Genomic DNA, 20,965 nt, shown 5'->3' with positions numbered 1-20,965 from the left:
AACTGCCATGCCATATATCTCCTTACCTTAGCTCTGAATTTGGTCTGGTCTGACAAACCTGACAAACCACTGTGTGTGACTAATGTGCTGCTGCAGAAAAACAATAGCATCCCCTCCAAAAACGAACCCAGCACAGCTACATTCGCTCCCTCTCGGGCACATTGAGCAAACGGCAACAACAGCCCTTCAGAAACATTGAATTGTGGAATGATTCAGGCTAATGAAAACTTTATTGATCTCTGAAGAAGAAATCACAAAGAAGTGGTCCTGTACTCAACTCATATTTACAGCCTAAGAGGAAGCACAAGCTCCAGGTTCTCCAGGACAGCCTTTTACTATTGTGAACAAGAAGCAACAATTTTCTCAAGTTGTGCCCTTGTGTGTCCTACATGTTGTTCCAACTTTCCTCTAAAAAAAAAAAAAAAAGGATTCTTTTTCTATCTATAATCTGTATTTCTGCCATAGGTGGAGACTCTATCCACAGATGCCACTGAATTTTTGGTTTTACCCACAGTGTTCAAATCAGTTACCTCTCATCATCAAATCCCCTGAGAGGTGGCTTCTGAGAAAGCCTGAACATCCCCAGAGTCTATGTGTGACAGCCCTGTTGCAGACTGCTTGTCATTAAGAGGAAGCTTCTAAGAGGGTGAAAGGCAGAAGCCTGTTGGAAAAAGAAACATTCACCTGCTACAAAGACCTTTCTCAGAGTGTCAAATTTCTGTAGTCAGGAGTGTTTCATCAAGTCCATTTCTCATTTGAAAAAAAATAAGACTGTAATCTTAAAAGATTGCCAAAAAATGAACAGTAGAGGAAATAGGAGTGTAATTGGAAATACTCTGAGCCATGTCAGAGAAAACCAGAACTGAGAACACAGACTCCCATTAGTTTAGACATCAGCAATATATTTTAAGAGGATTTGCAAGAAATGCCAGAATTCTCTCCCAGGTTAGCTTTGCTTTAAGGTCCCCTTTGAGAAGTCAGAGGAGTTTTGCTTGAGAGAAGGCTCCAGTGGGTTCACTATTGTAGCACCTTTTGACGTGACCTTCTTGTCCTTGAATTACTCCATGGGGTTGTGCATCTGCTTTTCTGTGTTCTCCAGGGCATCATAGACCTTAGAAGAAAAATAAGAGATAGAATTTTTATTGAGTTTTCTTTTTAAATGGAAGGATTCTTATGTCCAAACGTTCTCTAAAACCGAAACCCTCCAAGTCTTACGGCACACCATTCAAAGAGTGAAACCTGTAAATATGATCCTTGTGAAGGAGTGAAGTGGGAATGTGTTAGTGCAAAATGTAATGGGTTTCTTGAGGAGAGTGTAATGCATTCATTGTATGAGGAAACTGCTAGAGCTTTATTGTCTTCCTCTGGATCTGTGTTGAAGACATATTTTTTTCCCTCTCAAGTGGCCCATACTTTATTAATATGTCACAGAAGATAGATGAAAATTCTTTTGATAAAGCTCAAAATAATGGGGTCCTTAGTAATCTAGAAAACATAAGGTTTGATGCTACGGTTGCCTGTAATCACCTGGATCTTATTAGATTTGCTTTCCAGTACACAGATTGATTTTAGCTTTTTTGTAGGTTTTTCAGAGAATATGTGCTTGTAAATTAGTGAGAACGTTGAAATGTACTGGTAGATTAAGTAAATCTAATCCCTCCTTGATTGACTATATATATATATATATGTATATCTTTTGTTTTTTTTAAATAGCAGTTCAGATAGCGATAGCACTCTATGTTTATCACTTTTAGTTCAAGTGTTTGAAGACTGTTGAACAAGAAGCATTATAATGTGGTCAAGAAATAAGGGCATCTGATAAATTTTACCAAACTATTGCTAAATAATGCATGAGAACAGGTCACTGCTGTAGTGAGCAGAATCATTTGTTGTCCTCAGCTGATCTGAGCCAAATGGAGCCAGTTGCAGTGTAAGTTAGTTAGAAACAAGTGTTTGGCGGATCTGTATCCTATAAATAGGTCCAGGCAAAGTTTCAGAGTAGTGTATAAGGCCCACAGCATGAACTCCAAGTGAGAAGGGTGACAGAAGTGACTTAATAGGATGCTTAACCCTAGAGTGAAGACTCCCTGTGAGTAGGTGCTAGGATGTGCAATCTTTTTTACCCATGTGTCCTTGGAAGAATGATATCCGAACACCGATTTATTTGTTCCTTTTTTAAGGGATGTTGAAAATAGTGCGGGTGCAGGAGGGACCTACAAAATGGTTCAAGAATTGAGAAAAGCTGTTGCAGAGAGAGTGATCTCTTTCCCTTGGCTCTTTGAAACAATGTTCAGGCAAGAATAGGAGCATCTGAGCACTGCTGGGAGAAAGGTGTGTCTAGGGATGAAGATCTTTGCAGTCTAGTGTGAGTAGGCATAGCAAAAAAACTGTTTCAAATTAAAAAGAAAGTATGTTTAAAAAATTAAATACACATTTTAGTAGAAAGATATGCAAATTATAGGAAAAAATTGCACAGAGATTGGTAGATTCTTTATTGCCAGGAATATTTACATAAACCTATCTTTATAGAGCATATCCTAAAGTGAAGCATAATGCAGGAGTAACTGGATGACATACTATGAATTGAGTAGTATAGGAGATTGAACTAGGCAAGTGCTCCCATCTCACCTTAAAAAGATATGGAGCGGATTGGTGAAGAATCAGAACAGTTCTACAAACTTCCCGCACACGAGGCATGGTAACGTAGTCGTAGCAGGGCCTGAAAAAGCTAGTTGCATATCCTGAGCTTCAAAAGTCTATGCAGAAATATTGAAACACCAGAAAATAATTTTATTCAGCTGAGTGGGTATAAAGTACTAATTAATGATAGACTTTTATTTCTTATTGGCAGATCTGCAGTGGAAGTCTGGGCATATGGCAGAGAGTCTAACGAATATGCCTCGTCACTCCCTTTACATCATCATCGGGGCTCTTTGTGTGGCCTTCGTGCTGATGCTGATCATCCTGATCGTGGGCATATGTCGCATCAGCCGTATAGAGTATCAAGGCTCTTCCAGACCAGCCTATGAAGAGTTTTACAACTGTAGAAGCATTGACAGTGAATTCAGTAATGCGATTGCTTCTATCCGACATGCCAGGTTTGTTGGGGAAATGGTAATATAGCTGTCTGTTATGATATGTAATTTCAGTCCATGCATACTGCATCTAGCTGCTGTTGACAGGATCAGCTGCTTCTCTGTGGAAGGACAGGTTCATCGTCATTGCTCCTTGTGCTTTTTGATCCCCATTGTTTTCTCAGCTGAAGAGTGGCAATTCAGCACTACTCCTCAGGGACAGTGGAAATTATTCTGAATTTATTTGGGGTGACTGGTGAAGAGGGAAAGGTGCAGTTCTCAAGCTGAAAGATCTTATTTTTTGAGACATAAATATTCTTTAATTAGTTTACATGAGTGTTTAATTGATAGCAAAGGCAACTGTTGAATTTGAGATTAATTTACCAGCCTATTCAGTGAGATTCTTTTCAAATCACTTTTTCTGTGCCCCTGGTCACCTTCAAATGGGGATTGTTCTTTCCTAGAGATGATTATCTTTTAATGTTTAAATTCAATAGAGCACTAACAAGCCAGGGCATCAGGTGTCAAAATAATACGAAACTAGGGATGGAAAGGGTTCAAGAGCTCAAGTGCAGTCCATTGAGCTGATATAACATTAATTATAGCTAACTCCTCACTGACAATTGCCTTTAAAAACATCCAGAGGATCTGAATGTGTTTAGAAAGTGCTTTGCTATTATCCAACCTAATTTTTCTTTACTAAAAGAGACTGTTTGTTTCTTATGGTTGTTAACTTAAGCTGATGTGGAGAATAATTAATCACCATTCCATTACTAGTAATTGCATATATCAGTTTCCTTTTTTTAATTTCTGCTGGGCTAGACTAAACCAACAAACTAATCCAGTACAATTCCTCTTGGAATTCCTTGTTTCTCTCTTCATTTCTCTCTCTATTCCTTTCTCTCTCTCCTGTTTGTTTTCTTTCAAGTGACATTACGTTATTGACTGATGATTTAATTTTGTGATGGCAGACCTTCGTATCATATATCTTCTTTACTAGTACTGTTTTTTTCTGTGTTGGACACCTCCTCTAATAGAGTAGAGCTCCCATTTTTGTTGTTTCCTTTTCCTTTGTCAAGGTAATTTTTAATACCAACAAAAATGTTTATATACATTACCATTAAAATGCTTTTTGCTTTCAAAAGAAAGGAGGAAAACACTTTAATGTGCACTGATATGAAGATGCACATTATGCAGCTAACTGCATATTGGTTGGACATCACTGGGACTGATTGTGTGAATGCTCCAGTTCAGTTTCAATTCAAATTAAGTGTTGGTACAAATTATCCCACTTATCCCACTTAAGTTGTCCAAGTTATTTGAATTTACATTGAAAGGGATGAAGATTCCCACAGAGTCCATTAATCACATATAAGAAGTGCACAGTAGATCTTTAAACTGTTTCAACTAGAATTACAATGAAACATTTGCTCGTGATCAAAATGTGTTAGTAAGTGTTTTAAAAAGAAAATTGTGTAGTAACGGGGGAGTAAAGAGGGCAGAGTAGGCCTGAGGGTGAAGAGAGGCAGTAGGCCTGATGGAAAAGAGGGGTGGTGGGCCTGATGGTAAAGAGGGGGGATAGGCCTGAGGGTAAACAGGTCAAGTAATCCCTAAGGGTAAATACATCGACCAGGCCTGAGGGTAAAGAGAAGGAGGAGGCCTGAGGGTAAACAGGTTGAGTAGGCCTTGAGGGTAAGGAGGGGGAGTAGGTCTGAGGGTAAACAGATTAAAAAGGCAGGTTAGGAATCATAAAATTACCAGAATTTCATAGATTAGTGAAAGTCTTAGAGATTGCAAAGAAATGCCCTTAATTTGCTTTACATTTCCCCAAAACTTTTTCAACATTTTTGTGAAATATTATTGAAAGGAGATAGAATTATTGTGAGTTATGCAATTGGAAGGAAAACATGGCCCTTGTTTAGGACATCTCCTGAAGTATTTGTGAGCTGTTGCTGTCCATACTTCATAGCAAGGACATTTCTGTCAATACAATCCAGATGTCTGTCCTCACGGTCTGTCTAAACAAGCCCTGTGAGCAGGGCTTCACCCTGGCACCTTCACCTCCCTGTTTATTCCCTCTTGTACTCCTCCCACTGCTTTTCCATGTATTTTTCTTGATTCAACTCTCCCATTCCATCAGTTTATGGAATTCCATCAGCTTATCTCAGAAAGGAAACAAAGGGTATAGGCCCACTCCAAAGTATTGCTGTTTGATTTTTCCTGTTTTAATTATGTTTTAATTGTTTTAGATATCTGTAGCATTTGTCTTAAGCAGTATTTTGGTACGTAGAAAGCACACAAAGTCATACTGCAAGTGACCTTGCCGTGTATTCCCCTGAATATCTACTGAGCGGGAGTAGGGTGAGGGTTAAGAGTGATGTGGAAATCTTCATAACCCACCTGGATTGCATCTCTGTGCCACATGCTCTGGGCGTCCCTGCTTGAGCAGGGAAGTTGTACTAGATGGTCTCTAGAGGTCTTTTCCAACCTCAACCATTCTGTGATTTTGTGATCCAAAGGGTGACAGATTGTCTATGCAGTGCAAAGGCACCTTGCCCAGCTTTGCATGTGCTAATCCTGGGGCCACGGCAGCAGAACCTGCTTTCCCCAGGGGCGATTGCCTGCAAGGTGGGCACTGTTGACCTGGCTCTGCCACATCTGGGAACTTCACTGGATTAGTGTCTTTACGAGGCATTGCAATATCCCAACTGCCATTGGTATCCTTGATGTTGCAAAGAGGGTGCAGCATGACCCTATTGGCAGCATTGGTCAAGTACAAGTTGACCATGAGGCAGCAGTGTGCCCTCATGGCCAAGAAGGCCAATGGGGATCCTGGGGTGCATTAAGAAGAGCGTCTCCAGCAGGTCGAGGGAGGGGATCCTGCCCCTCTACTCAGTCCTGATGAGGCCGCATCTGGAGTATTGTGTCCAGTTCTGGGCTCCACAGTACAAGAGGGATGTGGAGCTGCTGGAGAGAGTCCAGCGCAGGGCCACGAGGATGATCAGGGGCCTGGAACATCTGCCCTATGAGGAGAGGCTGAGGGAGCTGGACCTGTTCAGCCTGGAGAAGAGAAGGGATCTAACCAGTGTCTATAAGTACCTCAAGGGAGGCAGTGAGGAGGATGGTGCTGGCCTCTCTTCAGCGGTGGCCACTGACAGAACTGGAGGAAATGGCCACAAACTGAAGCATGAAAAGTTCCACAGGAACATAAGGAAAAATTTTTTAACAGTGAGGGTGACAGAGCACTGGAACAGACTGCCTAGAGAGACTGTGGAGTCTCCTTCTGTGGAGATCTTCAAAACCCGCTTGGATGCAGTCCTGTGCCACATGCGCTAGGTGACCCTGCGTGTCCCTTCCAACCTTAAGCATTCTATGATTCTGTGATTCTATGACGATAGCTTACACATGCTCCTTGAGTGGATGTCAACTGAGAAAACTTCAAAATTATTTTTCTGTGCTTTGTCTGCAGGTTGCAAGTCAATTCTCCACACAACTGTTTCATTTTCAAATGCAAACATAGCATGCCTATCTGTTATTTGTTTGTTTTTCATAGGTATACGTGACCTGAGGTGACCTCTAAAGTAAAATACTGGTCTCCTTGAAACTATCAATTTCACTCTTGACTTCCACAACCTTCAAAGGTTCTGGTATTGATGAATTCAGTTGCAGAATTCCTGTAGATTTGATTATGTCTCTTTACTGGAAGTATTTTCATCTGATATCCATATGTTTTGAACATTCCAGTTCAGGTATTTAAGCTTCTGTCCATATGACATGTTGCAATGTAATTTAGAATTGACTTAGGTTCTCTAAGTTTCTTTCCAGATTCTACAGCATGCTGTAGTTGAGTGGGTTATTCACTGGTTCATACTTCTTTGTCACCAAAGCTTTCTTTTGTTTCCAGGTTTGGCAAGAAGTCCCGACCTGCAATGTATGATGCAACCCCCATTGCTTATGAAGATTACAGCCCAGATGACAAACCTTTGGTTACACTGATTAAAACAAAAGATTTGTAATCTAGTGTATCTTTTTTTGGATTATTTTTCAAAAGGATGGGCTACTAACCTAATTTAAATATTTTTAAGAAGAAAGCCTAAGCAATTTAAAATGTTAGATGCTTCAGAATTTTCTGTAGAATATTTAAGAACCAATTTTCTGCAGCTTTTAGTTTGGAAGAATATTTTAAAACAAAATTTGTGAACTTCATGGATTACATTTTAATGTACCTTGAGCTCTATAAACTATAAGCTTATGATAGTGTGAGCTTTTTTCTTGGTAGACACTATTACTAAACCCAGATGAGTTTCTTGTGGTTGTTACAGAACAGAAAGCAGTAATTAATGAAGAGTTCTTTGACATGTCAGTGCCAGCTTTCTCAGTAGAGGTAGGAAAAATGTGAAGCATAATATGATATATAATATATCCATTAATTAAAAAGAAGTCTAAAATGTTTGTGTTGTGAAAAAGAAACTAGTAAAATTTATTATTCCTAATCTGAATGAATTAGCTTTTGCCTTATTCCGTGCATGGATAGATAATTTATTTCTGCATTGTTTCCTGGAAGTTGCTGAAACATACTTTTGAGTTGATGTTTGACATTTTTGTAATAGTATTCAAGTTGGGCCTTGTATAATAATTGAAGTGCCTCTTGAGGCAAAATAATGGCATGATCCACTAAACATTGAAATCAATGAGAAAACTTCCATTGAGTTCAGTGGACATGCGATTGGATCTTACAATTGGACTGAATCTATATTTTTCTTTAAAGGTTAAAGTTTTTTATATTGTGAGTAAATTAAGAATTTGGTTTGAGTTGTTTGTTTCCCAAAGGTTGTTAATGTACAATATAGTTTCATTAAATATTGTGTATTTCTCATAGTGCTTCTTATTTACAATCAGTATGGGTTTTTCTTTTTGTGGCTGTATTTGATTGCTTATTGGCTTCTTAAAATTCTCGCTTATTTAAAAAAATATTTAATAAATGTTATCAAGTGAAGATTGCAGCTGCTCCTTTTGTTTTCCTTCATTTGAAATTGCAGTGTTGTCTATAAATTTGAAAGAATCTGAGCATATAATCTGCTATATGTAAGTAATGTCTAAAGAAGATACTACAGCTGTTAAGACGTAATTAACAAGGCAGGTTACTGTGACAGCACTTAGCTTGGAAAAGAGAACTACATGACATTTTTGATGAAGTCATTTAACTGTTTAAGCTTTCAGAGTAAAGCAAAGGAAGAAGACTGACTACTGTTCTCTAATATAGTGCTCAAGCAAGTGGAGAAAAGTCTCTGGTTTAGCTTAGAATGACTTGCAGTGAAACCTGTATTCTGGTTAGCTCTAAAGCTGATCCTCATTTTGGGGTGAAGAGTATAGTGGAACATAGAACCTGGAAACAAATATGTATTATTTTATGTTTTGTCAGAAGTGAGGATTTTGATAATCTTTTGAAAATGAGACAAGTACAGCACAGGAATGAAGATGCAGTCCTGCAGCCCAGCACATATGAACTACACAGCCTGTTCCTGAATGGATCTGAATGCAAATCTGGACTCTAAGTTAGAGCAAGGGTAAGATTCTGTCACAGATATCATGGTGATATGAGTAGACTTGATCCAATTTGTTTCAAAAAGGCCTGCTATTGGGCTGCCCAAAACTGCATAGATGGGTTTTGCTATAGATAATATTTTTGTATGTTTCTTTCTTTCTTTGTTTTTCCTGCAGATACTGTTGCATGGTGCTGTGGTGGTCAGTGCTGTTATATTAGAGGTTGGTAAGCGCTGAAGGGATACACTTGGGTTGATCTCTTAATGTTGGGTGATCTTGGAATATGTCCCAAATGTTCATATTTCACACACACAACATTTCCAGGCAGAGGAAGGATGTCCCCTGGGAAAGCCAGACTCTTGATGAGCCTCTAGGTATCAAGATAGCACTTGAACGCTAGACCAGGTGTCTCAGAAATCTTTCCCTTCTCTGGCCAATTCAAAATCTCCAGATCTTAGATCAGCCACTAAAGACAAACACAACAGAAGGAACTGAGAAGGCAGAAAAGCTACCACTGGCTTTACTGCATAGAGAGGCAGAGCACATCTGGTGTGTTAGTCTTAACTTTGAATTTGATTACTATTACTGCTTCTTATTACAGTCACAGAGGCTGAATCTATTTACCCCATCCTGCACAATTAATATTGACAGGTGGTAGACAAATTATTGTAAATCAAGCTGTTAATGTTGTTAAAATGTAAATTTCATTGCAAAATTACATTTTAGTTCTCAAAAAAAGTCAGGAAAGTAAGAACAGAAGAAATGAGACAAACTTTAAACTTTTAAACCCTACTTAAATGAAGTTTCTTACTGCTGTTAGGAATGGCTGGTTGGTGAATATGCAGGTTAGTAGGACTATGCTCTATTTGAATTATATAAGTGTCAAATGCCTCTTAAAAACTCAGAATGCCTTTCATGGACTCCTGCATCTGTTGCTATGGATATTTACTGATGTTTGTCTGAGACAATAATTATTAGAAAGAGGCTGGAGGAAGCCACCTTTCTATTCCTAAGGCACAATTTGCTAAGACAGAATTTGTGCATTTGCATCTGGTGGCAGACAAGTTTTACACCCCGCCACACACTTTTTTCTTTTTTTTTTTTTTTTCAATGGGGACAAACTTACTTCTTTACCTGTGGTATAGGAACTTTTGTTTATGGTGACTTCCAAGTGCGGGTATATTTTAAGACCTGTGACGGAATAACAGTCGGAATAAAAGCTGTTACCCTCTGTTCTTTTTCATATATTGTATGTGGAGTAGGGGCAAAATTCATTTGAGCTATAGCTGATCTGCTAATTAGATAGAAAAGAAATACTCGTCCTTCAGAGTTTTTAGCCCATTCAATGGTAAAATGCTTGTTTATCTTTGAAGACCTCCAAACCTATACAAAATATAGAAACAAGCAATTCTGTTGTTCTAGAAAACAGACACATGTTCATAGTCCATATTTTGCAAGAGAGATGTTGCCATGAGCAGTAGCCCTTCTGCATACAAATCACACCTCAGGAGCAATTCTTGACCGTTCTATATTTGTCTCAAGTGACTAACCTGAAAGATAAGTAATTTGTGAGGAGCTATTTTCCTGTCAGCTTGGAGCCTCTAGCTTCTGTAAATCATCCTGTGCTTCCTGTGAATTGTGCTTTGAAAATTACTTTTGCTCCTTTCAATTTATTTTATTGAACTCTGACAGCATGTTATGCATGCGCTGTGCCTGGATCTGTGCACTTCATAGATATCTGTGAGCTACCATGCTGCCTGCCAGATGGACTGCCCCTTAGACCTGGAGGGCACAAAACCCATCCTGAGTTTTTAATCCCAGCTGCGAAGCTGCTAGAACCAGTCAGTTATTCTCCTTATATGCTACATCATGCCTTTCTGAGGATAAATGCGAAGGCAGACAAAGAACACCAGTTATTCCATATGTTTTTCCCAAATCAGAGTGCATTTGTTCTATACAGGGAGCAAATAGAGCTGTATAGCAAATACCATCTGGTAGTAATATACCATGCATGTTCCTTGCTGCAAATCAGGTGTGGAAAGGAGTGGTCGTGCTCTTCTCCCTGGCCAAGTGATAACAACATCCAGCTCCTCCAGTGCCTGGGCTGAGCCTCGGGGCCTGCTGTTCCCTTGCAGTGCTTGTGACCTGCCAGGTTCGGCCTGTCCTGATGTTGTTCTTGCTGGGGAACACTGCGGGGGTGGTCTCTGAATGTGGCACAGGTATCTGATCCTGCCTGCTGTTCGAGTTGATGGGGAACATGCAGTTATAACTGAGATTTGTGATACACTTGTTAACAGAAAAGAAATGGCATTATTTATATCAAATCAGGAAGAAGATGATCTAAAGGAGGAAGATGGTCTCCCTTTCCATGAGGTTGGGCTGGTATGATGCATATACACAGAGAAGGCCAAAGGGAACAGTTGAGCATGAGAGCTAGAAAACATGTGTTGCCTAAAGCCACGTACATACCCCATGTTAAACATGTGTGGGCCTCTCAGGTGAGGTCTGCCTGACTTCCTAGGTGCCTGTGTTGGGGAGAGCAGCCTGTCACCCCTGCTTCCCCGGTGGTGTGGCCTGCTTGTCTAGCAGACCTTGTACAAGGGTTAGAAACAGGAGCTGCATTCTCCCTAGGCTCTGATAAACTTATTTTTCTTCCAAATATATGGTGAAAAACTCCAGTGTCGATGGGTACAGCTAGCGTGTGAGCAAAGCAGCGCCACCCTGATGCAGGGGTATCTGCTTCCCCACAGCACGTGGGCGCGCTGCTCCCTCTGCGCCGTTGCCTGGCATCCATACAGCTTTGCCTCTGGACAAGGCTGCCAAGCAAAAAGCCACTGTCCACTTCAGAGAGCTGTTGCAGAAAATCCTGGCATGTCCCTGTCTCCCGGCCTGTAGTGGCAGCCAGGGCAGGGCAGGCGGCAGCAGAGGCGCCACTGTGAGCGAGGCGCACGGAGCCCGAGGGGCCACAGGCACTTCTCATTTCTGTGCTATAAATATCAGGTGGCAGTAGCCCCCCCTGCTATGCTGGTGAAGCAGACAAAGAGTGAAAGGTTTGGGGAAGTGATCCTGAACCAGCTGGGAGCTCAGGGAAGCATCCAGCAGGAAGCTGCCTGAGCTCTCTTTATTCTCAGCATTCATTGTTTCTATTCCCAGATTAATCAAATGATAGGCTCAAAGTGAAATTAAAAGCTGGGGAAGCAGGGAGAGCACAGGGGGAGGCATGGGTGATTTATGAGTACTTGAAAGGAGATGTGAGGTATGGCCTGCCATGGTTAGCCAGGTGCACTGTGAATCCATGTCTCAGCGAAATCCTGCACCAATGCTACAAGTCTTGTTTTGCTGTTGTTCTCTTTGCTGCACATGTAGCCAACTATTACACTAGTTTGAAGGAAGTGAGAAGTAAAAAGACTTTTAAGCTCAGTAAAATCCAGGCAGATGCTGATTCAAATGGCAAAAGCGGCTAGGTGTTTAATCCCTTTGAAAACAATGGGAATTTGGATCTGGTATTTGTGACATCCTTGGGGAAACTTGGGATGTCTCTGTCTCCAAAAACAAAGTAAAATCTGACCAGAGATATTTAACATTGGTAAACACTGCTTGCCTTAGTAAAGTCTCTTACAGTGAAACTTCAGTCACAGCACTGTTGTGACTATCTTAGCTTAATTTCTAGAAACCTCTTAGCTTTTTTCAGACAGGTCTTTACTGAGAAGCACTTGAACAGATGTGAAGACGTATAGTATATATTTTGATGGCAATAAGTAAGTTCAACATCACTGAAAATTGTTCTCCAAGAGGATAACTGTGGAATTAAACAGCCACTCCTTCCTTGGAGTGGAAGATTTTGTCCTGTCATATCGCTAAATTCTTCTGTGTCAGAACTTTCTCTGAGATTCCTTTCCATTTTGCACAAGAGTCCAGTTTTTGCAGAGCAGACCTCCACCCTGCAGTAGACAGAGGCATACGATGTCCATCAAGATGATCTTTACCATGACCTGTTCTTGTCCCTTCTTCAGCATGTCTGTCTTCTGTTTCCCAAGACCTTTGGCTGAACATCTGCAAATACTATGTAGTTGTAGAATGTGGTGGGAGAAGTGATGGCAGGAGACAAATTTGGCTCTGAGTCATCTTCATGTCCACCTTAAACCCCTCATCAGAGAGACTGCACTGACCCGAGTCCAAAGTCAGAACAAACTGAATACTGCTACTGCCAGCTTGTTACACTTACGAGGATGAGTAGAGTATAGGGAGTATATCTTATCAGGCCCCCATAAGCTCCTTCTCAGTCTGATGTATCCATACTAAAGAGGACTTGCTCAGAAGTTGTTGCCATTGCAATACCTGCTTCTTCCTCTTCTGCTTACTGGAATGCTTGGGCAACTTCTATCTTATTGAGCACCTTCTGTGGGAACCAGGCTCCAAATCCCTTATATCCCTTCTTTCACTGTCAGAATTTGGAAGAGCTCCAGTTAGGTAAAAGTAACTTCTTCTGAGGGGCAAGAGCATCAGCCAGTGAAAACAAACAATACTTCAGAGTGACTATGCCACATCCAGCTCCGTCTGGGCTCAGTGAAAAATGGATTAAAAAAAATGACCTCTCTGGAAAAGTCAGATTTTTCTGTTATTATGAATTCCAGTTCTAAATCCTTCTTTTCAGGAGTTTATGATAAGGCGATTACTGTAAATAAGCTTCCTCTTTAGGAAAGAATAAATCATCAAATAGGCTTTGTTTGGTGAGATCTTTGGCAAAAGAATGTAAATAAATAAGCTAACTGAATAAACTTCTTTATCTGATGTGCTGAGCAGAAAAGGCAGCAAAGTTAATCATTTAGGAAAATAAGCTGGTCTGCTGTGTTTGCTTCAATAACAGATCAGATCAGAGAGAGTCTAAGGGAAACAATCTGCTTTAACTTGCTGACCCTGGACTTTTTGCTAGTGTCCCAAAGACCAAGAGGGATCTATTTATCAATCTGCAGTCAGTGCTATCTGCTTGAGGAAATGCCCTTCAGCCGCAATTTTTATTTTATTTTGTTTTTTTATATGTTGCTTCATTCTCTTCAGAGGTAGCTCCTTGCAGCAAAACAGAAATTTTATGAAGCTGGCTGTGACATCCTCCTGGGAGTAGTATACAGAAGGACATTCACCTGGATTGGCAGTATCTTACATTTCAGACTCCTTCTGGTTTCCTATGTGAGCAAATTTGTGTATGTATGCATGAGATCATATATGTCAGTGCTCAAAGAAATCAGAGTGAGAGTGTTTTATTCACACAACTTTTTATTGACTTCCACAGATTTGAACTATTCTGAATTAAATCCAACTGGAACCTGAGTCTATCAGACAGATGCAAGTTGCCTGAGTTAAATATGTGTAGCTGCTGTATGGATAGAAAAAACAGCTTATGCAACTTAAGTGATTTTGGCAGGTACTAGCTGCAATTACAATTAGTTTGGCAGCAGAACACTAGATTCTCACTTCTAGTCATAACAGTTGGAGTGGATATTGATCCATCAGTCCTGAAGGAAGCTAATCATCCTCTTCATTCTCCCCTTGTTTATACTATTATCTCCTACCTTGCCATTTTAGCGCATTAGCATCTTATGGAGAAACTGCAGCTGTTGATATAAAAATGAAGACAAGTGAGAAAAGCAGATAAAATTAAGTCAATGAAGAGTCCCTGGCCGTGAATCTTTTTGCCAAGGCAGATCAGCATGAACCTATGACTCTCTCCTGATGCACCTATCTCTGTAGGTCTTTGCTCACCTAAATCTCTTCTCCTCTCTTACCAAAATTGCTTCTTTCAATGAAATGTTGCATCCAGGATTGCATCTGGGCAGTAGTATCTCATCATAACACTGCTTAGTAGGACTTGTAGTGTTCAGTGCTGAATGTTGCAGGGACTGATGCTTTAGCAGCAGTAGTGGTCTGTAGCCTACAGGAATGTCCTGCTTGGGCCCTCAAGCCATGGCTTCCTTTTGTTTCTCTGTTAAAAAGTTTCAGCTTTTTTGACATAGTTGCATTTCTGTCCCATTTAGGGTGTTTGACATAGAAACATAAAATCAAGACTGCCTGGAGCTCTTCCTGGGAATAAAATATCTACAGCTTCTAATAATAACAAGGATATGATGTGTTTATGTCAAAATATCAGGACAAGATGCTTCCGATGCAACATGAAAGCAGTAGGACCATATGGATTTGACATGGGAATTTATCCACAAGAAAGGGAGAAGGGGAGCCTCACTCCTCTGACTTTGCTATCTTGGAACACTTTTGCATTTTGAGTAAAAACCATTTGCAAATGCAGCAGCAGCCTTGCAAGTGTTGCTCTACAGCTGCAGGAGGAGATCATCACAAGAGATTCTCAAGTTCTAATCATGAATCTCCTACTGACCTGCTAAGTGACTGTCAGCACAGTTCTTAGATTCACAGGGTGGCAATTTATTCTAAATTCAAATTATGTCTAACTACATTTGCCTTTTTTTAAACCATAAGACCTAATAAATGTCTCTAAAATGTTCTGAGATCTCTTCATGAAAGGCATTTTATATGTCCATGATTCCAAAACAAAATTTCCCCAAGCTTCCACCATAAACTGTGTTTTAGTATATGTGAACCTTAGGAATTTCTATAAATTTCTAACGAAGAAAATCTTGTCCAATGTGAAGAATATGATGAACATTACTTCGAATGCTGAAACAATCTTATCACAGACCTCTGCTGCTGAATGTTTTATGCTGTTTGCTTAGGCTATCTGCCACTGGCCAATTTGTTAACATGCCATCAGAAAGGCTGTTAAAGGATCCATCTGATGATTTAGCATACACTCTTATGTTGAAAGAATTGAAATATAATAATGTATTTACTTGCAATTTCTTTCTGGTAATTATATCTTATGCCCTTGGGCTTGTGAAATGAAGACCACCTGACCACCTATAAGCCTCAAGAGAATAGTTTGGTAATGAATATTAGGGCCGAGAGACCAAATTCTGGCATGGCGAAGCTCCATTTGCTCCAGCCACTTTCCGTGAGGTTGGCTTTGGCTCTTGTTGGAAAAATGGTTCCAATGTATAGTTTCTTAATTCTCCTAAAACTCAGCTTATTTTCTATAGCGTTGAGCTAGAAAGAGCACATACTTCTTTTTTTTTAATTTAAAACACAACTCAAAAGACAAAAGCAAAATAAATATCAAGCAAAATAAATATCCACCCATGTCTGTTTTCTTCACTGATGTAGGAAGCTATGGATGTAGCAGATGTGTCAAGTGTAAAACCACATCAGTGACTGCCTAGAATACCCTGACCTCACTGCAGCGGGTACAAAAGAAGGAAAAGCCACAACAAATCTCCCATCTTATATGTTCCAACGCAGCTGCCTGCAGGATACAGGGAGATAAAGAATATTAAGCTGCTGCTGTTAATTTCTTTGGATCAGGATAAACCTGATCTATAGCAATCCCCAAGGAGAGCTGGAACAGGAATGTGAAGATTTTATATACCAACAACCCCAGCCAAGAGCGTATGTGATACTCTTTTGAGGCATAATGCAAATATAGGCATACAAAAAAAGAAAAAGAAAAAAAAAAGTAGGTCTTGTAACTGCATGATTTTATCCAGCAATCAGAGTTATATATGTAAACATATGAATATACATGTATACGTGTGCCTATAAATATATATACACACGTAAATATATACCTGACCATGATAGAAGCTTTCACTTAACCATCTTGTTTTGTTTTAGTAAAGCCTTCTTTCATTTCAGGCATTCAATTCATTCTTGGTAAGTTGTGAAAAGCAAGGTGGGGCGAGTGTATTTTCTCTGAAGTACCTAGACCAAGTTAAAGACCAGACCAGGTTCAACTAGACCTTTCAAAAGAGGCACTTGAAGTGAAGCTGTAGTATCCATGGGTATAATGTGGCTGAGTAGGCAGGAGAAGGTGTGAGGTGGCTGCTGCTTTACGGTGTTGGGCCATGCTCTTGCATGTAGGGTTGTGTTTGAGCATTTCCTTTGGACATCGCTTGGCCCAGGCTGTCTCATTTCTGTCACGGATGTCTCTGGGAGTGTGGCAGGTGGCATTCCTGTCCTCTGTCCAGAAAGGAGAGACAGTTTGGCCAGCAGAGAGAAAACAGTCCTTCATTTTCATTTGCTCTGGCTGCTCCAGTTGTCGCAGGGTCACCATCTGCCCATTCTGTCCTGCAGCACAGCACCACCAGGCATGTGTGTGGCATGCCTGGGAATGCTGCCCTCCTATCTGCTGTAGACGTCATTGCTTCATAGAGGACTGATTTTGACATGTGCCTCAATCCACTCTGAGTTTATTTTTCAGGTATAGTTCTGGGCTGCTACTCATGGTCCAAGGGGATTGCCGCAGAAACCTCCCCATGCCTTTGTCTCTACCCGTGTGCCCTGCTAGCTGGGCATTGGGAGATGCGGACTTGTGGTGAAGAGAGAAGTAGGTGGCCTCAAAACTATTCATGAGTCCCATGGGCCTGTTTAGTCTGGAGAAGAGAAGGCTGAGAGGAGATTTGATCAACATGTTCAAGTACCTGAGGGGTGACTGTAGGGAGGATGGGGCCAGGCTCTTCTCTGTGGTGGCTGGTGACAGGATGAGGGATAAAGGGTGTAAGTTGAAACATAGGAAGTTCCACCTCCATATGAGGGAGAATGTCTTTACTGTGATGGTGACAGAGCCCTGGAACAGGCTGCCCGGAGAGGCTGTGGAGTCTCCTTCTCTGGAGATCTTCCAAACCTGCTTGGATGCTGCCCTGTGTCACGTGCTCCAGGTGTCCCTGCTGGAGCAGCAGGGTTGGACTAGATGATCTCTAGGGGTCCCTTCCAACCTTAGTATTCTGTGATTCTTTGATTCTATGTGCATTGTGAAATGTGAGTTTTTGAGGAGAGAGCAGACAGGTCCTTTCCCACTGTAATGTGGGTTTTCTGCACGCCTCTGGGAAGGGGGAACCATGTCCCAAGGGGAATGGCTCTGCTGCAAAGGGGCAATGCAACACATGCACAGGCTGCAGGAATCTGTAGTTGTTGCTGGCACGATGAAGCCTGCTTGTCTGTAGGCCTTACTATATGATGTTTGTTTCTGTCCTGTGGAGCAGCCTCTAGTGATTTGGCTCGCTGTATTGCATCTGTCATGTGAAGAAGGCAGGCAGGCAAGATGCAGAATAATTTATTTCAATAATTTCATATGTAATATGTGATATCTGTGATGCCTTATTTGTGGTCTGATCATGACACCAATGCCTCCTATTATTTTACTTTGAACATACGTATCAGTTGTTTTTCCCTTTGGTAATTGCATGCCATAGAACTGATCTGTCAAAAACCCTGGCAAAACCTCTTGTAAATAAGGACTCATCTACTTTCACCTGTGCCTGTTATTGCATCCCACTTTCATCTTGCCATGAATTTGAAACTGAAATTGTTTTACATATAAAGGACATGGTCAGATATCTTTATCTCTACTATTCAGTATTCTGCTTTCCCCCTTTCCCTATTCTGTACATTACCCTGCACAAGATAAGGAAAAATCCGGAGGAGATTTGTGGAACACTGAATTAGATGTGAAGTTATCACTTTGCCTTCATCTTTCACCACCACTGCATAATTTCCACAGGAAAAAAACTGTTTGATGATTCAATGGAAATGCCTTAACTCCTGATAGATTTGAAGAATTATTATATTTTAATACATGCAAGATTTAATACGTTAGGTTTAAATCAAAATCTCACAGCTGTGATACACTTAGTGATAGATGTTGTTTAATTTTGAAAGGTTTCACTTGAAATAGATTATTGAATGGTAGATACAGTGATGCTTTGGTGGTATTTTAAAAATTTATGAGATACAGTATAAAATTTCTGTACAAATTGGTTAATATTTTCCCATTTTGCTAATAGGGCACTCCTGTCCACAAGGGAGGGAAAAACAAAAAGCTCCCTACAATACTATGGCCACACACTGACAGCAGGGTTGACTCTACTCTTTTTTTTTTCAATTGTTTCTCAAGAAACCCTGATTTTGCATAAAAATATTCTCTCTTTCCATCTGGCAATGCCTTTGAAGATGGGCAGAAATCACAAACACTGAAATATAAGGCTTCAAGTTAACAGTTAAATGCACTCTTCATTCCGAAGCAGCTCAGCCTTGAGGTTTCTGAGAATTCATTGTCTCTCTCTCTCCTTTGTATTGCCTCTGATTTACACCCTTCTTCCTCAGACTTCAATGTCAGGGGTGATTTATGAGTGCAATTTTCTGCATAATATTCTGCTGCTATAGCTGGCAAATCCCTTTCCCTTGCATGAGGAGGTATTCCTGTATTCCTTTTTTTTATATCCCAAAGAGAAAAGAACACACCTTTTGAAATACCTTAAGAAGCCTGTTTTTATTACTCAAAAAAGAGAAGAAGAAAAATGCAAATCTGGTTTCTCATAATGGATGAGTAAATCATGTTACACTGCGATGTGTAACTTCAACAAAACATGTTTTGGCCACATGACACCGTCATTTTGGGCGATGGATTCACTGAATTCATCTGCCTGCCACACAACAGACTGTGTCACCAGCCGCTTGCTTTTAGCTTGAAATAAGCCCCCAAGGTGCCACAAATTCTCTCATTCAGCGAAGCACAAGTGTAGCTGTGTTACTAATAATGGGGGGCTCTTCATGATGAAATGCAAGCAAAAACTTAAGTACCTTTGAGACTAGCAAATTTTTTGTTATGCATTTTTGCTTCTTTTAGGAATTAAGGCGTTTTACATCTTTATGGAGTTCACCTTTAAAAACTCGGTAAAGCCTTGTGTGAAATGTTGATGGACTCAGCTTCATACCTTCAGGGTTGCTCTGCCTTCACGCTGCTTTCCACAAGCTTAGGGGGAGGCAGACAGTGAAGCTGCATTTACCAAATAGGGTGTTATTATTTCACATCTTGCCGCACCCTCTGCCCTGGTCTCCGTGGTGTAATGCTGAAATTACCTGGTTTTAGCAATGCAAGAAGCTTTGTGTTCATGAACATGTCCAGCGGTCCTTGAGCAGCTGTGTCTGTGGCTCTTCATGTCCCCCCGCTCCAGTGAGCGAAGGGTGAACATCTGCACAGTGGTTGCATAGGTCATTCCCCCTCCTTGTGCCTGTGAGTAGGCAGTGGGGCCACACCACTGCAATAGGAAGTGTGCTTCCTAGTGAACTTCCTACTTTCACAGATAAATTAGAATATTCAGACATTGTGAAATCCACATGACATTGCCAAACCTTTCCTGCTGAAATGATGCTCTACAACAACAGTTTTGATCATAGAGTGTTAAAAGCTTCTTTTCTTGGCCAATTTTCATAAGTCTAAGGGAATATCTAGTGCATATAAAATTGCCAGAATGTGTGTTCATCGTCTGATTATCTATTCTTTCTTATAATTCCATTGATTTCAGTGTTCTCCCTAGAAACATTTTAAGTATATACACAATTCTCTTCTTGCTTATGTCACTAAAAATCAGAAGAAATTCAAATTAAATTCACAGAGTCTCATCTCTGCAACTGATAGTAGCATCATGGACAGGATGCTGTAAAAATTTATCTTGCTGTAAGGCTGCTGTGGGATATTTGTGATCTCTGTAAATGTTTCTGGAGAAGTTTCATAGAGAAGTATTTAGTAGTCATCAGAAGTAATCCACAAAAAACAAAGACATGAAAATCATGGATACACAGAGCTGAAATGGGTCTTAACAGCACATATTGCAAACTCTTCAGGTCATAGGAGAGGACAAAGATATCAGCATTTGATAGGTGTTGACCTACCAGATTTTGTCTCTGGCATTTTCTGCTGCTCATAAGATTTACTGGTATTTTAAGAGCTGGAATTGAGCTTCTTCCAATGTGTAAAAGCAAACTTTGCTCCTAGAAACTATCTGTGAGATGTCATTGCCATGAGGGAACACGTGAGGCTGGGGAACCCAGCACGACACAGAGATATTATTGCTCTGGCTTGGTTAGGCTGGCGGCTGCAGGAGGTCCAGGAAGCCTTCCCTGGAGGTGGAAGCCTCTGCCGTGCTTGTTCCCCAGCACAGAGCAGGTGACGGGACCTGCCCGACCTGGGCGACGGGAGCTCTAGGAAAGAGATGCGCTGCACTTGTCATTATTGTGTGTTTGTCCTGTGCAGCACTGCTGGAGCCTTTTAAATACCACAGATCCTCGCTGGTGTACTCCATGCTGCTCGTTAACCTACTCTCATTTCTGTTTTTTTTTTTTTTTTTTTTTTAATCTTCGTGCTACTGCTGTGAGTAGGACCAGTGTGCTGTCAGCACAAAATGAGAGCAGGTACCTTCCTGAAGATGAGAGCAAGAGATGAGAAA

The 20,965-nt window shown here is 40.7% G+C and overlaps 1 protein-coding gene across 1 annotated transcript in view; it reads left to right on the top strand.

The window, feature by feature from the left end:
• Window positions 1-8,070, top strand: part of DNER (delta/notch like EGF repeat containing) — a 106,222-nt gene extending 98,152 nt beyond the window's left edge. The window contains exons 12-13 of the mRNA XM_088528500.1: window positions 2,852-3,098; window positions 6,979-8,070. Of these exons, the coding sequence (XP_088384626.1) occupies window positions 2,852-3,098; window positions 6,979-7,090 (359 nt within the window). The 3' untranslated portion in view covers window positions 7,091-8,070. The remainder of the gene's footprint in view (window positions 1-2,851; window positions 3,099-6,978) is intronic.
• The last annotated feature ends 12,895 nt before the right edge of the window (window positions 8,071-20,965 follow it).

This window comes from Tinamus guttatus, unplaced genomic scaffold, assembly GCF_059628265.1.
Source record: "Tinamus guttatus ecotype Peru unplaced genomic scaffold, ASM5962826v1 Tinamus_guttatus_pri_ptg000311l, whole genome shotgun sequence".
In the NCBI taxonomy this organism is placed as follows: domain Eukaryota; kingdom Metazoa; phylum Chordata; class Aves; order Tinamiformes; family Tinamidae; genus Tinamus; species Tinamus guttatus.
The sequence above is the reverse complement of the archived record's forward strand: the minus strand, read 5'-3'. Positions and strand labels throughout refer to the sequence as shown.